We start from the raw sequence: 13,554 nt of genomic DNA, 5'->3' as shown, positions 1-13,554 counted from the left end.
ACCCCCCCCAGCCCCTGGTCAGCAAGTTCCCTCAGAGAAGCGGTCAGGCCAGCTCCGATGGGGGGAGTGCAGTCCTGGACTGTCAGCTCTTGTGAGGCAGGCACTGAGGGGACCAGGGGAAGGGGAGGTGGAGCTCTGTACTGACGAGGAAACCCCCTGGTTTCACGGGGCTCAGGCTGGCGTGCAGGAGGTGAGGTTTGTGGTAAAGTCCAGGTCTGAATTCTCAGGATGCCCCATCATCTCTTGCGCACAGGTCGTTACGCACTCAGGTGGAAACAGCCCCCGTGGAGGGCGCGGGAGCAGTTACGGGGTGGGAGGAGGAGCAGGACGAGCACATAGGAAAGGGGCCTGCTGGACGCGCGAGCACGGGGACTGGCAGTCCACCAAAGAGAAGGAGCAGGCCGGGAGGGAGGGGAACATGGGCGTTTAGACCTGGCTCTCTGAGGAGAGCTTGCGTTCGTGTCTCCAGCCCGTGTCTGGCAGCGAGCCCCGTCTTTCAGGAGTGGCTGCGGTGTGGACACTGCTGCACTCAGACTGCTCTTCCTGCAACAGCTGCTCCGTCTCCGTGTCATCCAGGGAGCCAGAGCTGGCCTGGATGGACACGGTGTCTGTCTTCATGCAAACGTGATCCCGAAGAAGGCCCCCCCGGGAGCTGCGCAGTTGCTTGAGGTCATCCCACTCAGCATCGTCCCCAGACAGGAGGCAGATCCCCTCTACAATCTTGACCTTCTCCTTGGTGTAGTTATGGTCAGGTCCACCCTAGGGTGGAGAGTGGAGAGACACGGTCAGTTGGTTGGCTCTCCATAAAGCATCGCCTGACGAACTGAAAAAGGAAGTGGATGGGGTAAGAGCGGGCGTGAAGAGCGCAAAGATCCCACAAACAAATGGGGAAACTGAGTCAGAGCAAATGCATGCAGCTGAGCCTTAAAGGAAAGGAGCGGCTGTGATGGTCATTGCCACTATTGCACAGGGAGGAGAGCCGCGGCTTGCCGTCTCGCACGAGCCGCTCGCCGGCTGCATCACCTTGGTCAAGTCCAGAATATCTCCTCAGCTCAGGCTCACCTACTCAGAGGGACAGCATCCATTCCTCACGACCGGTGGCTGTGAGGGTTAAGTGAGGCAACCCACACGATGCAGTTAGTAGGTGCCTGACACGTAACATGCGCTAGATCGTGGCAGCCATGACTGCATGGCTAACGTGCTTATTATTGGGACAGCATGCTGATGTACATGTCAGAAGCAACTGACAAAAGCAATTAAATGTGCATTTCTCCAATGACTTTTGTGCTATTTTATTCTTTATTTATTTTTGAAGTATATTTGATGTGCAATGTCAGTTTCTGGTGTATAGCGAAAGTGATTCAGAGAGATATATATATATATGCTATTCTTATATATTACATATATATATATGGTCAGGTTCTTTTCCATTATAGTTTATGATAAGATATGGAATATAGTTCCATGTGCTATTTTATTCTTAATTCTCTTGTTTCTGTCTTAAGAAGAAAAGTTTTACAAGGAAAGATAGGCTCTAGAAAACCCCCTTGTTTGGGTTCTAAGTGTCAATCCACTGAGGTCCTGTAACCTATACGCTTTTGTGAGAGGTTATTCTGGCTCTGCTCCCAGATCCTTGGGGCCATTCCCAAGCAACCTGGGATTGTTCCAAGGACAGCCCTAAGTTCCACTCAGGCTTCTCCCTTTATGGATTCCTCAAAGGGTGGCCTTACTCCTGGTTTCTGGGGGATACCAACCAGCATGCCGCCACTGCCAAGAGAAAATGGACCATGGCTTGGGCTCTGTCCCTGGGATAGTGTTCCTGCCAAAAGCCCTGCAACTGCTGCTCTATTTTCGTAACAATTCAATTCCACAGATATTTATTGAGCCCCTACAATAAGCAGGATACTTTGATGATTACACAGTATAAAATATGGTCCATGCCCTCTGGGAGTAACCGCTCCCTTGATCAAGCAAAGAGAGACACAGCACACAAGCCCACAGGCACACACACACATGCCCAGTCACCCAGCACACCCTCCAGGCTGAATTAGTGTCAGAGAAGATGCAGACCACTCAGTGTCTCCATCACAGAGACACGTGGGGTAAGTCAGGGAGGCGTGGGTGACATGACACTAGCAATTTGAGGGATACCACTCCCTCTACAAACACACAGCAACAGGTACCTGAAATCAAGAGGAAATCAGAAGAGAAAGGGTGAGAGACTATCAGAGGGGTGAAAGAGCTGCTGAGGAGAAAGCATACAACAGGAGAAAGAGTCAAGGTTTTCATTTCTAACCTAGGGCCCTTATTGGGGTCCTTCTCTGGGGCGTCAGATACTCCAGGAACCCATGAAGCTTCAAGAGTCTTTCTCTCAAAGATATTAATAGAGAAGGGGTCCACCATCACTAAATCGGCAAGCTAGCCCTGCAGGTTCTGTTCTGGCTTGTCGCGGAAGCTTTTTTTAACAGTGGAGTGGGTGGGTCCTGAAATCACATGATTACTATGTAACGTGTACCCACCGTGCATGGGGGCCCTGTAGCTGTGAGGGCTGGTTTTGACTGTGCTTGACAGGCCAAGAGAGTAGACGGGTTAGGTCTCATAAGGGATCATTTCTAATGAAGGGTTACAGGATTTTAGGAAAAAAACAAGGGTCATGTCCGACTAGGAAAATCTAAGTTCCAGGCTACATTCCCTAGTGGACATGGGACTATTTTCCCTAAATATTCAGGAAGTAATTTTCCACGGAAGCAACAAAGGAGTTCAAAGAACAAAAGCACATAAATTTTTAGAATTCTAGAGAAACCCCTTTAGATTCTGTGTTAAAGAGAATCGCAGAACTCCAGCCATTCCCAACCACAGGTGCCAACAGTTTGGATCAGAGGTTAGAAAGGGAGAGTCCAGGAGCTCTTGGGTTTTTGGGGTGTTTTCCAGGAGTTTGGGGTTGTTGCAGAGGGGCACAGCCTCACTGCTGGGGATGACAGCTCCGGGAGGGAAGGGACCTCTGAGCGGGGGAGGATACCTGCTGGCAGGGAGGTACCCACCCACATGCTTCCAGCCCGAAACTTTCTGGGATCTGCTTTCTAACCTTGCTCTCACTAGGGCCCGTCAGGCTGGTCCCTCACAAGCTGCAGACCTCTCCAGAAACCCAAATCACACTCCATTCTTCTATTGACTATAACTTCCAGAATGGCAGATGGACTGCCCAGCCTCCCCGACTGACCTACTCAGGCAGCTGGAGCAGAATCCCTCCCCACTCCGAAGAGAACCTCTCGGATGTAAATTCTAATTCTTACCTCTTTCTTGTAGCACAGTTGATTGTACATGGCCGGTTTGGGGATTGCTTCAATTTTCACTTCCTGAGTGGACGTTCGGTAGGAAGGGTTGCTGTAAGTCAGGTTCCCCATTCCAGGGTCGGTTAACTTAGATTTTTTGTGTCTTTAGGAGGAAAAGTGATGAGAAATTAGTTCCAGTATTTACGGGGATGATATCTGGGGAAGCTGTAACCCCAGTGTGGCAGCCAGCCGCTAAGAGAGGGCCCAGTGGTCCTTGCCTCCTGGTACTCACGCCTTCTGCATTTCTGCCCCTTGAGTGTGGGCTGGATCTCGTGACCCGCTTCTCATGAACAGAACATGCAAAAGTGAGGGAGACTAGAGTAGGTTACCAGGAAACTCCTCACAAGGAATCTGGCTTCCGTCTTAGCTTCCCCTCCCTCCCTTTCTCTCTCTTTCTCTTGCTCTGGGGAAGCAAGCTGCCATGTTCAGTTGTCCTCTGGAAAGGCCCACAAAGCAAGGAACGGGTGAGGGAGGCCTCCAGCCGACAGCCTGCGAGGACCTGAATCCTGTGCTTGAAAGGGAATCCTTCCCCCGTCAAGCCTCAAGATGAGACCGGCACCCTGGCTGATCCGTGGACTGCTGCCTTGTGGGACAGCCTGAGGCAGAGGCACCCAGCTAAGCTGCACCCAGATTTTTGACCCCTAGAAACTGTGAGATACTCAGTGGCTGTCGTTGTAAGTGGCTAAGTCTGGGGATAATCTGTTGTACCGCAGTAGACAATGCGTACACCAAGCTTTCGTGCTGAGACAGACCCGTGTTGAATCCCACTTCTGTTACTTACTAGCTGGGAGGCTGGTGGACGTAACCTAAGCCTTTTGAGCCTTAGACCCTCATCTGTGAAGTGAGGAGTAATAACGGCTGTACTGCGAGGCTGCTGTGGCGCTGACACGTTCCCTAAATGGTAGCTGTCACTGCTATTACGGTCGCTGCTGCTGTTGTTGGCAGAAGCTGCCGCAGCAGCAGCGAAACCTGGACATTTTGGCTGTGAGCCGCATTTAACGCATGAGGGGAAGATAGAGAGAGAGGGGATGGTAAAAAGAAGATTCTAACTTGAAATTTAGGACTCCACTTTCCCAGGATGATCCCTACTGAGCAATGATATATCACCCAACATGGTCGTAAAGGGCTGTGTTTGTGTGAAGAGAAAATCGTTTCCAGCTTCCGTGGTTTCAGGTAGTGTGGGGTGGTGGAAAAGGCAAAAATGCTGGAGTCAGTACCAGCTTTGCCTCTCACTGTGTGGCCTTGGGTCACACCCTCCGTGTCCTCAGTATCCTAGTCTCTGAGGACAATCCCAAGGGCTGCTGTGGTCCTGAAATGAGGAAATTGCTTGGGCTGTGACTGGGGAGGAAGGGTGCACATTCAGCTTTCTTCCCTTCCCTTCTGCTGCTCTGAGCAGGGACCCAGCTTCGCAATGAGGCTGAGCAGAGGTGGACTCAGTGGGCGGTCCGCCTCAGGGGGTCCCAGCTGTGCTAACAGGGCCGTCAGCAAACACAGAGTTCGTGCCTTGGGGCTGAGATTACCTGTACAGCATCAAAGCTGCGATCACCACCAGAATCAGCAGAACACTGAGGAGTCCGCCGATGACGGAGCTGACATGAAGCCCTTCTCCTAGGAAGAACAGAGGCACGCTAGGTGGGGACCACGGACCGCCTTCTAGCTGGTGGGAGGGGTCGGAAGATGGAGGGCTTCTTTTGCAGCTGTTGCATCCCACACCATCTGAGGGCGGCTAGGGGCCTCCTTCTCAGAGAAGAGGCCACGGCGGGGGGGGGGGGGGGGGGGGGGGGCTGAGAAGAAACCTATCACTCTGTCAGCATCTCTAATCCCAGTTCTACCACTTACTAGCTGTGTGACTTAAAGCAAGATGCTTAACTTCTAAGCCTGTGTCTTCTCATCAGTTAAAGGTAAATGATAAATTGCTCATAGGGCTGGTGGAGATTGAAGGTGGGTGTGTATATACAAATACATATACAGACACGCGCACATAAACATGGCTTAACAATCGCCTAGCATACAGGAAGCACTCCATAAGTGGCAGCTATTAGGGTTATTCTTTCTATGGATTTAGTCTAAAAAAAGAGTTCATCAGCCCCGGAGGGTCCACATGAAGGTTCTGCAAGATATCAGTGGGGACTTAGATTCCTTACATCTTGTTTTTCAAAGCAGTTGGACCCTGAGGGCTTACCTGGAGCAGCGGGTACGGCCTCATTGGAATGTGCGCAGAGGCCCAGCCGGGCATCCTTTTCAGAGCATCTGCGGGGCAGAGAAAATTGAGTGTGAAGGCTACTTGTGTTCAGCAAAGATCTTGCTTTCTGCCAGGAACGGGGACAGTCCTGTGAAGGACAGGGCGCAAGGCCTGGGAGTGGGGCGCTCAGATATGAGACTGCACGGGATGGGAGACCGCAGAAGCAAGGAGAGGGCAGAACCAGGAAACGCAGAGAAATCAGCATGAGCCACTGTCTTCAAGATGCTGTGTCATGTCTCAGCGTGTTTTAAAATGTGTACTCTTTGTTGTCAGCATTATTGTTGTTGCTGTTTTGGGCCACGCAGCGTGTGGGACCCCAGCTCCCCGACTGGGGATTGAACCCAGGCCTTGGCAGTGAAAGCACGGGGTCCCAACCCCTGGACCACCAGGGAATTCCCTCAAATATGTACTTTTAAAAGAGGATTCTTTAAAAAGGAAAAGCAGCTTTGGGAGTGAGCTGAAAGTCTGCTGAAAGAATACTACGGACATCAATAGTAGGATTTATTAAACTACCAGGATGAGTTAGAAGAAGCTACCCGCCAAGCAAACCTCCGATCGGATAAAGATTATCACCAGGTCTAGAGAGACCTGAAAAAAATATTGTTTTCCTTTCCCTCATTCTTTCACAAGGGAGTATGCAAGACAGCCAGAGGGAGGGCTGGGATAAGTAACCTGAAGTGCTGAGAAGGTCACTCCTTGGTGGCACGTTATGAGTTGGCAATTAAGGGCATGTCCTAAAAGGCTAGAGAAAAGCTACCTGCAAGAGCATCTGAAACCAAGAGTTACTGAGTCTTCAAATAGAACTCTCATAGGAAGAAAATATCTGAGTAGGGTTCAGAAGTTTTCTAAATAAACCTGAATAAAATCAGATTCATAATGATTGTTAGTGCTTAACAATTAGTGAGAAAGGTACACGTTTATCTTTGTTTGCTTTTCTATATAAACTCTTCTAACAAGAGAAAATGGGGCATGTAGAATAAATGTGATCATGTACAAATCTTATAATTTTAGGGACACGAGCCTAGAGTTCTCATTTGGGATTATTACTATGTTTCTGCTTTCAGAATTGCAGTCAAGTGTTAATTATCTTTTAAGCTGCAGTTGATATTAAAAATAATATTACAATAAGGTGTTCTAATAGAAAAATGCCGGGGAAGATAGACATCAAAATAGTAAGAGTGGAAAATGAAATCACTATCTCAAAAAGATATCTGCACCCCCATGTTCAATGTAGCATGATTTACAGTAGCCAAGACATGAAAACCACCTAAGTGTCCATCTGCGGATGAACGGATAAAGAAAACATGGTATAGGTATACAATGGAACATTATTCAGCCATAAAAAAGCCACTCTGCCATTTGTAACAACACAGATAAACCTTGAGGGCATTATGCTAAGTGAAATAAGTCAGACAGAGGAAGCCATACTGTATGATATCACTTATATGCAGAATCTGAAGAAAAAACAACTCATAGGTACAATTGATATCGTACAGATTGGTAGTTGCCAGAGGTGGGGGGTGGGGGTAGACAAAATGAGCGAAGGTGGTGAGGAGGCTCAAATGCCCAGTTATACGAGAAGTCAGTCCTGGGGATGTGACGTACATCGCAGTCACTGCAGTGAACAATACTGTATATCTGAAAGTTGCTAAGAGTAGATTTTTTACAGTTCCCATGATAAGAAAAAAAAGTATATATCTATGTGTGGTGATGGATATTAACTAGACCAACTGTGGTCATCATTTCACAATATACACATATGTCAAATTTAAAAAATACTAAAGGTAATTATATATGGGTATGTGAGTACTTATTTCTTCTTTACTCCTATCTGTATTTCCAGATGATTTTTTGGCGACGTGTAAATAAAAAGCATATTTATAAGACTTTCTCTAAATTGAATATTTCATCATAGTTCATCCGTTTTAAGATGTGCATTTTTCTACATTCTGGTGTCTCTGAAATAGGATCTGTCTTACAATTCATGGCATCTCACAATTGCTGTTGGTCACTTTTTCGGTTTAATCTCTCAAATCAGGATGCATTTTAAATTGACAGCACCTTCAATCTAATGAAATACAGTATTTTACACTTAATTTGAGAACTGTTCATGGTTATGCTTGCTTATTTAATAATGAGGTGTGTGTGTGTTTGAGTGCCACAGGTCATTATACGCCAAGGCCATCACATCCCTGGGGATGTCCTGAGTTGTAAAGCCACAGCCCAGAGACCACTATGAGCCGGTGGCTTCTAAGTAAACTGTAGGACAAGACCACGTTGTTCTGTGAGAGCAAATGCCACAGAAAGAAAGGAAGAAGGAGGAACGCTAGGTAGAAACTCCTCCTGAGTGATTTCTCTCTGAAGCTGTTCTTAAAGTTTCTTGCCTTCACAGCTAAGAAAAAGAATCACTTGCAACCATCTACAAGTCTAAATGTCACCTCCAGTCCCAGGTAGCAGGCACTGGTGGCTAATGGTGTGGTCTGTGTCCCACCTGCCAGAATGAGCAAGCTGGGACTGTGGTCTTCTGCTGGCAGGGACGGCCATTGGTATCAGAGCCCTCAGTCCCGTCCTAACCCACTTACCTCCCTCCCGCCTCCTCCAGAGATGTGTGGGTCCGGGTGGTAGAAGAACGCAAGGTGGTCGGGAACGTGTTGGGTCGCACGGGGCTCCTTTCGCTCATGCTGGTAGCCCTGGGAGGTGGGGGCACCAGGCCAGGCACTGGAGACAAAACAAGGGCTGACGTGGATCACTGGCGCGCCCATTATCTACATATGGTCCAAGGGTAGCATCTGGAGAACTTGACAGAGCAATCTTTTAGCTGCCCTCATCCTAGGCACCCCCGTTAGGTGTCCTTCTTAGTACTGCACATAAAAAGGATCTGGTTTCCGATATCAATAGCTCTGGATGGGCTAGCTGGCCCACGGAGGGCAGGAGGAGAGAGCAATGCACAGGTCACAGCAGGGATCAGGGAATCAGGAGGCCTGATTTCCATCCTAGTAAACGCCAGAAGCCAGACAAACCCGGGTCCGTCCCATTCCAAAGCGCAAACTCATTGCTCCCCGTCACTCTGCGGTAAGAGCCCCTGAGGGGGATCTCGCCCAGAAGAACAGAGCTGAGGCTGCCAATCCCCTGCCCTTGCAAGGCCTCTGCTCTTCCAGGAGGCCAGTCAGCCCAACTCACCAAGGGAGCAGGGCCGGCCATCGGGCTCGTCAGGACAGGCACACACAAAGTCCGAGGTTCTGGCAAAGCAGAGGTGGGTGCAGCCGCCGTTGTTCACACCACAGGCGTTGGTCCCTGGGGGCAAAGCAGGTGCGAATGTCTGCCCTGGGGCAGAGTCCAGTCTCCTAACTTGACGCTCTTCAGAAAGGAGGAGGTTCAGGGCTGCTTTACTCCAAGGAACCGCGGGGCAGGAGGGGTATGACGACAGGGGGCTGAAAGGGGCCGAGAGCTCACGCTGGGAACCCGAAGGCTCTCCCGTGGCTCTGACCGTCCTGGTTATCAGCAGCCCTGGGGGTGCCCCGCCAAGCCCGCCACCGGTGACGAAGGAGGCTCAGGAGCCCGGAGCCCACCTGTCTGCCGCTGAGGGGACACCACGATGATATCCATGAGGCCCTCCACGTTTGCCAGCACCGTCTCCTTGTTCCGGCCCGAGTACTTGTCCACACGCTGGATTGACTTGGTCTGCCAGTCTGTCCAGTAGATCCACCTGTCCTGCTACTCGACAGGGAAACCCCCGAAAGAGTAACTTAATAGGCAGACCCCAGGTACAGCTCCTGTCGCCTGGGGAGCTTGTTAAAATGAATAGTCCTGGCCCCACCCTCAGAAGGCAGAGCCTTTGTATCCCGTGCCCAGGAACACGCACTTTAACAAGTGCCACCGCCGACTCCGTAGAGCTGTTTGAGAGCCACCCCTTCAAATGCTAGAACGTGGCAGAGCAGGAGCAGCAGGGCACACGGGCAAGACGTCCGTGTACGAGAAGCACCCCTGCGATGAGCTTCCACAGCGCAGCTGTCCTGCAGCACCCGGGCTGAGACTGACGACGCGCAGCCCCGAGGAAACACCCCCGTCGAGGGCGCTTCGTTACCTCCCTCCCGAGCCAGTACCTGCGTCAGAGCAAAGGGGTGCGAGACGTGGCTGACCAGGACCTGCCGGAGCTTCCCACTGAGGTCGGCGCTCTCAATCCGGTCCAGGTGGGCGTCCACCCAGTAGATCCTGTGAGGGAAGGCAGAGAAGGCGGCTGCTGAAGACGCTTGCCAGGGAGCCCAGCCCTGCCCTCAGGGAGCCAACTGTCCCCTCCTGAGCTGAACTGGCAGGTGCTGCCAGCAGGCAAGGTGACCTGATGAGCGCTCACTGGGAGTACCCAAGCTGAAGAGCGGAATTTGGTGGGCGACTCAGAAGTGGGGAGGCCACGGCTGTTCTGGAGAGGGGCGGAAATCCAGTGGCCTCAGAGCAGCCAGCTCCCAGGCTTATCTTCAGTGACTGGACCACCCTTTGACGCCTACCCAAGAATCTAAGCCTAAATTCTTTCCGACGCCCTTTAAGAAGAGACTCGGCCTGCAGAGAGCTCAGTGAAGCTAACAGAAGAGCGCATTCCTCTTCTCCATTTCAGCTCTCCAGGGGCCTTTGATTCCCTTCCCTTCTTCTGAGAGCAGAAAGGGGAACTGACGGCTTCGCAGCCCCTCCTCCCTCTTCTCCTGCCCGCCAGGATTTTCTATCTAGACCAGGAGTCGCACGTTCCAATCCCTGATGGGAGCAGGAGAGCAACAAACGTGAGGAATCAGCCCTTACCTGGGTGGGTCCAGCCAGAGGACGCGCTCTGCTGAAGCACTCAGAGGAAAACCGCGGAAACCAGATAAACAAAGCCCACCTGAGGGCTGAGGGCTGGGCTCAGCAAGCCCTGCTCCAAGAACACGTTCCCTCATCCTTCTCACTACCCGCTCTCCCTCACCTACCAAGCAGCGTTCCCCTTGTTTGTTGTCACTGCTTCAACCCCAGCCACCCCCTCCTCTGCCCACCCGGTCTCCAGGAGGCTGTTTGGGACAGGATTCCCACCTGCGGGTGTCATAGTCCAGGGTGAGGCCGTTGGGCCAGCCCAGGTCTGTGTTGATGAGGACCTTCCGCTCAGAGCCATCCAGGCTCGCCCGTTCGATCTTGGCGATGTGGCCCCAGTCTGTCCAGAAGAGGTACCTGGGACACAACAGTGCCATGAGCAAGGCATGGGAAGATGGCACCCAGAGGTCGAAAAAATACAGGGACCCTCGGAGCTATTAATACACAGGCATCTTTCAAGAGCCTTTTCACCGGGCCCTTCTTCCCTGGGTCTCTTTTCTGCTGGCCAAACACTTACCCCTTCCTGGGGAACACGGCAATGGCTCGAGGCTCATCCAGGCTGTTGTTGATCAGCACTTTGCGGCAGGAACCATCCAGCCTCGATGCTTCAATGGTATTTCGGCCCGTGTCTGTCCAATACAGATTCCTGGCCACCCAGTCCACCGCCAGCCCGTCGGTGGTCTTCAGCCCACGCCCGATCACCGTCTCCATGTTGCTGCCGTTCAGATCTGCTCGCCTTGGGGAACAGCCCAGGGCTGGGTGACTGACCAGATCAGCAACGGGCCGGTACCCCTCACTCCACGTTCCTGTGATTGGATTCCCACCACACGGTGAGCTCCACAGAGGCAGGGACCAAGTATTTATAGGCACATTCCTCCACATGTGGCACAGCAGGTATTCAAGGCATTTGCAGAATTAATGAACAGATCATTCAGAGGACAGAGTGTTCCCTGCTATACGTAGGGGGCATTTGGGCCCATGCCTTGCCAGAAAACAGGTTAATAAACCCCATATACCTCAAGGAAGAGACAATCTTTAAGGATTGCTAGGTAGGGATTATAAGAAAGGGCAGATTTTTCCAAGATCTACTTGTGCATTTGCATAGCAGTCCTACACCAGGGAATTCAACCTCAGGATGGGGGTCTTGTCACACACACGTGGGGGACTTCTCTAAACTACCACCGGCTCCCAGGCCGAGATGCTCATGGCTCCCCCCACCCCAGGGAGAACAAATGGGAGTGTTCCCGTTCTTCCACGTGAGAATCTCTGCCGTGGTAAAACCCTCTAACTGGTGGCAGGGTACCACATTCCGCAGCTGTATTTGGGTAAAAGATTGAGAGAGTGATAAACATTTAAATAAAACAAAAACAAAATTAAAAAAACAAAAACCAGCACAACTTTGTGAACACTTATAAGCCTTGGCAAATAGCCAGCGTTCCTGTATCATAGCACCGATACTCGATTTAGCTACAGGGCCAACCGATCAATGAGTCTTAGAGGGTCCCTGGAGCTCCTGAAGGGCCCAGTGGTAGCGGTAGAAGGCTCCAGCTCCCCAGCCTGACTTTATCTGTTTGTTTTACATACTGGGCTTCTAGTAATCTTTAAATAGGGGAATTCCCTGGCGGGCCAGTGGGTAGGATGCGGGCACGGTTCAGTGCCTGGTCAGGGAATCCCTCAAGCCACAAGGGCAGCGTGACCAAAAAAAGGAAAAAAAAAAAAAAAAAGTCTTGAAACACATCAGAATCTTTAAGTAAACAAACAAAAACCCCCACAAAAGTCTGAAACTCTGCTGTAAGTGATAACACTACAAAGCAAATGAGTCAGGGTCAGAACTCACTACCCAAGTTGCTGAATCACTCAGTCCATTTAGAGGTCAACACAGACCCTACCCTCACCCATCAGAGGCTGGAAGCAGGTCTGTGTCCTCTGGAGGTTTCGGGACACTCGTACCTGATAACATCCAGGAACACATCTGTGTAATAGACCTTTGCATCTACACTGTCGTAGTCCAGGGAGATGACGTTGTTGAGCTCGGGGACGGGCACGTGCACATCTGTGTGGTCACTCGTGTCCAGTGAGATGCGCCGGATGGAGCCGCGGCTGGAGAAGAGCAGGTAGGTCTCAGGAGAGGGATCGCAGGTCTTCCCATCTCCCTTCAGCTGGATGCCAGTGGGGCAGGCACAGGAAAAGCCAGAGGGCCGAGGCAGGCAGAGGTGAGAGCAGCCACCGTTTCTCGAGCCGCACTTGTTAAAACCTGGTGACGAGAGACGAGAGAAGCACGAGTTCTGACACCCAGCCTGAAATATGGTCTGAAGCTTGCAAAGGCCCTGGCGTTTTGTGCCTGACTGTCTGCTGTTCTACATAACAGGGTTCGGTGCCTGGCGGGGAAGAGGTAGAAGGATCGGGGTGTCTCCAGGAGTCCTCTGACGGTGACAGCACCCTGTAGTCGTAGTACCAGCCTTATCCAGAGGGAACACAGCCTGCTCCTGGAAGGGGGCTTAGGCCAGTCCCTGTCTCTCTGGTTGTAAAGGCATCTCTGTGCTCTGGATATGTCTCTGATGTTGAAATACCCGCAGAAAGTCAGAGGCTCTGGCTCACGGCCCTCGGGGTCTTCTCACCCAGCGTCTGTGCCCGGTCCACAGCCTGGATGTCCATGAGGCCTGGCAGGTTGGACCTCACCAGGATGACGTTGCTGCCGGTACCCTTGTCGGCACGGTGGATGCTGCGGGTCTGCCAGTCCGTCCAGTAGATGTAGGAGTCAAGCAGGGTGAGGCCGTATGGGTGCTGCACGGGGGACACCAGCGTGTGCCGACGGGCACCGTTGAGGTCAGCAGCCTCAATTCGCTGCAGGGGAAGGAGAGGGCCGGGGTGGCTATCAGGAGACGGGGAGCGCTCAGCGCAGATCCCAAGCAGCCCCCCCCACGTTCCCAGGCTTCTGCCAGGCGGCAGGAGCAGGACCCTCACCTCGGTGTGGGCATCCGCCCAGAGCAGCTGGGAGCTGGCCTTGTCCACGGTCAGTCCGTTGGGCCAGCCCAGGTTGTTGCTGATGAGCACGGTGCGGTCTGAGCCATCCATGCCGGACCGCTCTAGCTTGGCGTTCTCCCCCCAGTCTGTCCAGTACATGAACCTGGGCAAGACAGAACACCAGCT

General features: G+C 51.8%; 1 protein-coding gene across 1 annotated transcript in view; it reads right to left on the bottom strand.

Moving 5' to 3' along the window:
* Positions 1–200: 200 nt before the first annotated feature.
* Positions 201–13,554, bottom strand: part of LRP4 (LDL receptor related protein 4) — a 42,878-nt gene continuing 29,524 nt past the window's right edge. Inside the window, exons 26-38 of the mRNA XM_057747843.1 lie at positions 13,369–13,531; positions 13,023–13,248; positions 12,355–12,658; positions 10,922–11,140; positions 10,627–10,761; positions 9,678–9,786; positions 9,144–9,288; positions 8,755–8,868; positions 8,157–8,292; positions 5,515–5,582; positions 4,853–4,940; positions 3,294–3,435; positions 201–759 (exon numbers count right to left, since the gene is read on the bottom strand). Coding sequence (XP_057603826.1) covers positions 427–759; positions 3,294–3,435; positions 4,853–4,940; positions 5,515–5,582; positions 8,157–8,292; positions 8,755–8,868; positions 9,144–9,288; positions 9,678–9,786; positions 10,627–10,761; positions 10,922–11,140; positions 12,355–12,658; positions 13,023–13,248; positions 13,369–13,531 — 2,182 coding nt within the window. The 3' untranslated portion in view covers positions 201–426. The remainder of the gene's footprint in view (positions 760–3,293; positions 3,436–4,852; positions 4,941–5,514; positions 5,583–8,156; positions 8,293–8,754; positions 8,869–9,143; positions 9,289–9,677; positions 9,787–10,626; positions 10,762–10,921; positions 11,141–12,354; positions 12,659–13,022; positions 13,249–13,368; positions 13,532–13,554) is intronic.

The sequence above is a fragment of the Hippopotamus amphibius genome, chromosome 9 (assembly GCF_030028045.1).
Source record: "Hippopotamus amphibius kiboko isolate mHipAmp2 chromosome 9, mHipAmp2.hap2, whole genome shotgun sequence".
NCBI lineage: Eukaryota > Metazoa > Chordata > Mammalia > Artiodactyla > Hippopotamidae > Hippopotamus > Hippopotamus amphibius.
This window is presented reverse-complemented; position numbering and strand designations above follow the sequence as displayed.